Genomic DNA, 6,797 nt, shown 5'->3' with positions numbered 1-6,797 from the left:
TCCGTGCGTGCATTATTGTAAGCTTAATAATCCGCATTTATGAGAAATTCGTGCAACAAATGACTCGCGAATGATTCCAGCCGTTGAAAAGTTCGATATATCCGATTTTGCCTAGCGCATTGCCAATTCTCCAAATTTTCAACCAAAATGAACATTTTCCACATCAACCGGCAGCATGATTTTCCGAACACAAATGATCATCCTCCACTTCTTCAAATCGGAACAATGAGAGTAATGAAAATTCGATGTAAAAACCGAAACAATTGGAGACTCGTAATGGAAATTTTTCAACGGTTTTCGTTCCGCACCCTTCGCGTTTCCCTCACAATAGGATTGCTCGTACATTTTTCAGTACACCGATGAAAATAGGGGCACTGAGCTTTGTTCAAACGTCGAAAAAAACAACGAGTCGAATAACAAGTAAAAATAGTACTTACGAAAATGCAAAACCGCGTACGCTCATCGGCCGTGAAGCTGATTCGATTCGTCATAAAACAATGATTACGCTGAACGAACGAACGATTCGCAAGGATCTCCGTAAAATTGGAAAATATATGGAAAAGTGTGCCGAGCCTGACGCTCGAGTGTGAGTGTGTGTGTGTGTGTGTGCGCGCGCTCGCGCGAGTCGCTGTAACGAGTACAAAGCGACGAAGGCAAAGCAATATCAATTTTGCGTAATGAATTGGACATTATACGGCATTAACGAGAGATCGAGTGATTTGGTAGTTGGGGCAAGCATAAAAGGTGAGAGAATTGTTGATAAAGGGTTCGTGGAATAGAATGGGAAGGGGAGGAGCGAGCGGATAGGAGAAGAAGGAGAGACAAAAAGAGAGTGAAAGAAAGGTGATACAAAGAGAGAAAAAGGAGAGGAGATGCAGGACCTGCGCGTTGAATAATGGCGCGAGGCGCTGTGTGTGTGCGGGAAGGCGCAAGTGAGCGGATCCTCGAGGCTCTCGACGTCGCGCAACCCCGCGAAACCTGACACTCCAGTACACGCGTCTCGACGCCCGGGGATGCGTCCGCGACTTTGGGGCTTGAGATAACTCTGCATTTACGATTGACGGAAGTGAACGCTCGTCCGAGAAGCTGCGTAACGTAAATAAAGATTCTAATTTATTGTGAGAGGGGAATAATCGAGTTTGGACAATAAAATAAACCGAATTGAATTTTCAACATTCCAAAGTGCGATTTAAAAGTGCGTTTCATTGAAAACAAATCTCATCTTATGACATTCAAGTATAATGCTAAAGTTTCCTCATGAGGTGAGTCCGCAAAGTCGAAACTTTTATTCCCGAAACTTCCGAACATGTTTCAAGACTTTTTTTCTCCTTCAACATCGCGATCGTAGATATTAAACGAGTGGAAAATCTTGCGATAAAATTTCTCATTTCTCCTCAAATCTTTGGCAAACATTTTCGTTTCATTGCTCAGCGAAATCTCATCGTTTATCCGTGACTCGCGCCTTTTTTGATCCTCCGTGACTTTATCGCTGAAGAACAGGCCTGCGGAAGATGTACGTTGGCTTTTTTTCGTTCGAGGTACTTTCTCCGGGTCCTGCATATTCATGTCTCAGTGAGATTCGCTCTAATTTATGTACATCGAGGGTTTACTTTTTATTAATAAGTGCTCGAGTAATTCGTAAGGCGCTCTCAAAAAACTTTGCTTTCCACTGCGGCACGGGGGGACGGGGGACGTAAAATTGACACTTTTTATCATCCCCGACGTTGAAACAACATTCGGTCCTCATCCCGAGAAAAGGGCGATTAAAAAAGCGATAAAACTTCAAAATCAACGTCAACGGAGAACGAGGAAATTTTCAGTCATCCCCCAACGTAACTCGAAGCCGGCGAAAGCAGGTTCCTCTCGCCAGAGCGAGCGCGGACGTCGCAGAATTTTCACGAGTACGTAAAAGCGGACCGAGGCTACTTTGAATTGAGAAGTTTGGCAAAGAGCCCCAACAAAAATAAAATTGCTAATGCCAATTAAAAGTTTGGCGAATCTCATATCCTCTCGCTCCATTAGAAAGAGCATCATTTTTGTGAATAGCATGAAAAATAAACTAAAACTACAAGCTCCGCTGTAGGCTCGTTCCAAATCGGAATAAATACTTGATTTTTGCCACTCTGTCGAAGTATAGTTCGAAGAGGCGAGTCCGTAAGACATTTAGGGAAAAATGGGTCCGCGCCATGTCGCGAGACATTTTTCATACTTTAGTGAGATAAATGCCATAAGACGTTGTTTGATCGCTCGAGTTTGTATGCGGGCTCTATAAGTGCTCCCTCGTCCCGATCCCGAGATATTATCATTCGGCTCTTTATATGCTCGTGTGGCAATATACGTATATGTATGGAAATGTGAGAGCAAGCACGACGTGGTGATTTCGCAGGCTCGAGGCAAGGGATTTAAGGCTGCTGGCATAAAAATCGCCTTTACGTTCCGGACGTTCTCTCGTATATTGGAGAGAGAGGATGAGAGCGAGGCGGGAGAAAGGGGGGCAAAGGGAGCGCGCGGGAATATTTGTTACAGGCGGACGGCGTGTGTGCACAATTTCGACGAATGGGTAAACGTACTTAACGCTTTTCCAAGCCCCCACGCATCCTGCTACGCGAGTACCGAAACTCCGCGTAACTCTTCGTTCGATAAAAAATTGCGAAAAACTTCTGGAACCTAAATTTTTTGAAATTTCTCCGTCTCCCTTTCTCTTTCTGTCTGTGTGTGTGTGTGTGTGTGTGTGTGTGTGTGTTTATGGGGAATGATAAAAGCAATATTGAAATCGAGCCTTTGACGCGGGGCCGGCGAGCGGGATGGAAAAGTGTGAGAATCGAAAGAGCGGAGAAAAATTCTTGTGAAAATTAAATTCCATTGGTACGGACTCCGATGAAATGATATGATAGAAAAACATTGAGCGAAGTCGAGGATTTTTCGAGGCTTTTTATAAAAACCTTTGAAAGGCATTTTTTTCGAGCGAGCGAAAAAGAGGAAAAATCTCGTCGAAGCGTTGACAAATAGCTGAATATTATTTTTCGCGGGATAAAAAATCGGTGCACCGCGGAAGCTCCATTCGAATTAGCAATTGTGATGCCATCTTTTCGAGTCGGGACGGACGAACGGGAGAAACTTGGAAGAAAGGAATGAGAAAAATAAAAAATAAAAGGTCGCACTGGGCTCGACAGCGGGAAGAATCGACTTTCGCTTTCTCATAAACTTTTCATCCCGTAAATAAAATCTTTTTATTGAAGCACTTTAGCGCGTGTGCGCCGAAGCAGGAGCTTTGAGAAGTTGTAAAAAAAATTGGACCTCCGTGGTCGTGCGCTATATTTTGTCGCTGCCCTCGACTCTTACAACCTTTTCAAATTCTTAACGATCATAAACTTCAACAAAAAATACGCTATCCAACGATATTAAATCTTGTCATTAGCTATAAATCTTCCGACAAATCGCGGCGCTTACACTCTCGCCAAATATCACAATTGCTGTTTGTTTTATCATTTTTACGAATGTGGGATGATCAAGCACTGAGAGAGAAACTGGCATCAATCGAAGTAAGAATTTAAGGCAGTTCATCCACGAAACGATTTCCTCAAGACTCGAAATTTACACAGACTTTAAATGACTGACACGCGGTATCAAATTTTAAGGGGTTCTTCTTATTCGTTATTTAAATAAACGTGTTCAAATACGACGAAAAACAGACGGACTGTCGAAAAAAATCGTTTATCTTTCCATATAACGCTTGGGAAGAGTTCTCCTTGGCTTGGCCCATTCCTCTCATGGTCTTCTGTCTTTTTATTAAGGAAGCTGAGCCCGTACAGTCATTTTTTTTAACTCAAAAATTATGACCTCTACCTTTCAAAAGTTAGATCAGTTTACAGTTTGGCTATGTTGCATACACTTTAAAGAAGAGTTGGGAAAAAGGAGACGAAAAACTGGTGAAAGCTCAGTCGAAAACACGGACGGTGACGATCCTAGCCTCAAAAAACTGCACGGGAAATAGATTGTTATTATTATTATAGTCTCAGCAAATCTGCTAATAAATCTGAAAAAAATTGACATTGTTGCCCAAAAAATTTCATATTCTCAGTATTTTTTTTACACTTCACTTTATAAGATGCAATAGTTTTGAAAGCGATGACATCATTTTCATTCCCACACACTTTTTTCTTGATCCATTTCCCTCTGTGTGTTTCCCTTAGCGCTCTCTAAAGCGATTTTTGGGCGAATGAAATTTCGGGTTCAGTCAGCGATGCGGATCCCCGCTAAATAAATGGCTCGTAATTTCATTAGCCAAAAAATAAGTCGAAAAAATGTATTTACAATTTCGCATTGATAACTCTGACATTAATTAGCGAGTGATAATATATCTTTGATTAGGGAGTAAAAAATCGATCGAATTTGGACATCCATAAAATACGATCCTGCGGGCATGATCTAGTCTTAAGCAGAGGTATATATATCAGAGTGAAAGAGCTTCGGGGGTAAAAGAATCGAGAGAAGACGATATTAAGGATCGAATTCCTCGTGATAGACGATCCATCGTCTATCAACTACAATAAGAACCGTAGGAGAAGAAATAACACACGCAGAAAGTAAGAACTAGAAGTACAAAGAGGGAAAAGGGGTGGAGGAGAGCGAGGGAAAAAAGCATTGAAAAAGGTAAGAGCACTCGCGATATTCTAGAAGTAAAGAATCTCCGGGCTCACGTCGAGGATTTATCGTTTGCACACGACAATAAGTGTTATGGTAGAGTGTCGCGTACACATTCCGAGGGTGCACGAGACATTCCATGTTAAATCGTTGAAGGAAAAATCTGATTTCGGGGCTTGAAAGAATCGAGGACGAGGCGAGTCGGTAAAAGTGTCTCGGAATTCCCCGTGAGCCGAAATTTCGTATCGAAATCGGCTGAAAAAGGGGCGGACTCGTTAGGGAAACCCTCGTTCCGGATGCCCTGCTCGAAATAATTGAGCCTCGAGCCTCTAAATCTCTCGGGCCATATACGAAGAAAATAAATGTTGTTTGCCTACCAATAAAAAACGCTTTCTGTATGCACGCTTAAAGGCATTTATTGTTTGAATTGTTTCAAAGAATGAGTGTGGCACGGCTATTACTGTGCTACGTACTTCTCGAAGACTACAGTACGAATCTAAGCGCAGCAATTGGCAGCAGGAACGCCCGCAGCACCGGAAGTAACGCGGCAAGGAACACCGGAAATGTCGCTGCGAGGACGAGCGAAGTCGTCCAACGGGATCTCAGCCTGGAGGAGAACGGTGAGCATTTCTCAATTATAAAATCCATCACGACCCTGTTTTCTCATTCTTCCTTCGACGAATTTCGTATACGAAAGCGTACTTTGAAAAATTCGCCTTCGTACTCGCGTTCATTTAACACCCTTGTAAATCTCCGAACGCACATTCATCTATGAACAGATAAATGGAGAGTTTGCTCGCGTATATATAAAATCGGTCGCGCGCAACGCGCGCGGCGGCAATTACTTTGGCGTTAATTGATTTATCCTCGCCCGCGCGCACGCGACACACCGGAGAATGAGGGAACGAGAGAATGGAGCGTGTTACAAGCGCGCATACACATTTCTATACACAGTTATTCTCAACTTCGTTTCTCCCGCGACGCGCCCACGTGTATCCACATATTTATAGGCATACCGGGTGTCCCGGGCCCAGGGCTCGATCCATTTTCCTCAAATTCCGACACAAGAATGTGCCAACTTAATGAAACGGAGGATCGAGGAAGTTTGCAAAGGTTGGAGTCCAGCGAACCGATCTAAAAATGCTCTCCAATTATTTCAGTAATTCTCCATCTCGTAATTTTTCAAGCCACAACAGAAATGAGAAATTGGTCAATGAAAAATGACTTTTTCCTTCTTTTCGTTGGACTCCGACTCTGCGAATCCTTCGAATTGTCTCGTTGAGAAGCTGCAGAGTGTGAAAGAAAGTCATTCAACTCCCAAGTTAACCCTCTCGCGGAGCGCATGTTTTGCTTCTGCATCGGTCACTAAGGTCGGGCCTAAACTAAATAAAAATGATGCTAAACTAAGAGATAAACTGCTTCGACTCATCGAAATATATCGATACGAAGCCGCGGCGTTTCGTGTTTCAATTATCGCAAAATAAACGTGCGAGTACGCACATTTGTTTTTCATGCTCCAAACGTTACATTTTTTCAAAGGAAAGCTAATATGATGTACACTTGAGGCGTCAGGTGTTAGATTAATTCGTAAATTTTCCTGATTTTACTCCCCAAGTATAGCTGGTGCTGCGCGCACCGAGCATTCCAAAATTTTCCCATTTCCCATAAAAAAAGCTGAAACGTCAAAATGGATTCGTAAACTAAAGAGTGTATTTGAGATCTAAAATTATATACGAACGGATTTCCTTCGTCGTGAAATTCCACCAGGAACGGAAATCGATTTTTTAAAATCGTCGCGTCTCGGACAAAAAACACGTTCGAAGTTCGCCGGAGCCTCGCGACGAGAGGGCCCGCGAAAAGAAGTGTCTTTCGAAAACGTTTCCCATTTCCTCGCCACGATCTAACGATTTACAAAGAAAAAAATAATTCAAATTCGTTTTTTTTTCGTGCCGCATTTGTCATGGGACACCCTGTATCGAATCGTTTACGTCTGGCCAGAATGGGGGTTATAACGTTTCAAGGGCCGTCCGGTTCGGCCAAAAACGCGAATCGTTGTGCCTGTAATCTCTTATTCTCGTATATATATACGTTTCCATTAGCCTATAACCTTTTTCTCTTATTGAACGAGAACAAAAAAGAGAAGGGGCGGGGAG

The 6,797-nt window shown here is 42.9% G+C and overlaps 1 protein-coding gene across 2 annotated transcripts in view; it reads left to right on the top strand.

Annotated features, from left to right (window-relative positions):
• Nucleotides 1–970: 970 nt before the first annotated feature.
• Nucleotides 971–6,797, top strand: part of LOC122413097 (lachesin-like) — a 43,847-nt gene continuing 38,020 nt past the window's right edge. Inside the window, exons 1-2 of one of the 2 annotated variants that reach the window (XM_043423219.1) lie at nt 971–1,262; nt 5,083–5,264. In XM_043423219.1, coding sequence (XP_043279154.1) covers nt 1,258–1,262; nt 5,083–5,264 — 187 coding nt within the window. In that variant the 5' untranslated portion in view covers nt 971–1,257. The remainder of the gene's footprint in view (nt 1,263–5,082; nt 5,265–6,797) is intronic. The other variant, XM_043423218.1, reaches the window with a different exon arrangement.

This window comes from Venturia canescens, chromosome 7 (genome assembly GCF_019457755.1).
Source record: "Venturia canescens isolate UGA chromosome 7, ASM1945775v1, whole genome shotgun sequence".
NCBI classification, from domain to species: Eukaryota; Metazoa; Arthropoda; class Insecta; order Hymenoptera; family Ichneumonidae; genus Venturia; species Venturia canescens.
Note: the sequence above shows the minus strand (reverse complement) of the source record. Positions and strands in the feature narration are given on the sequence as shown.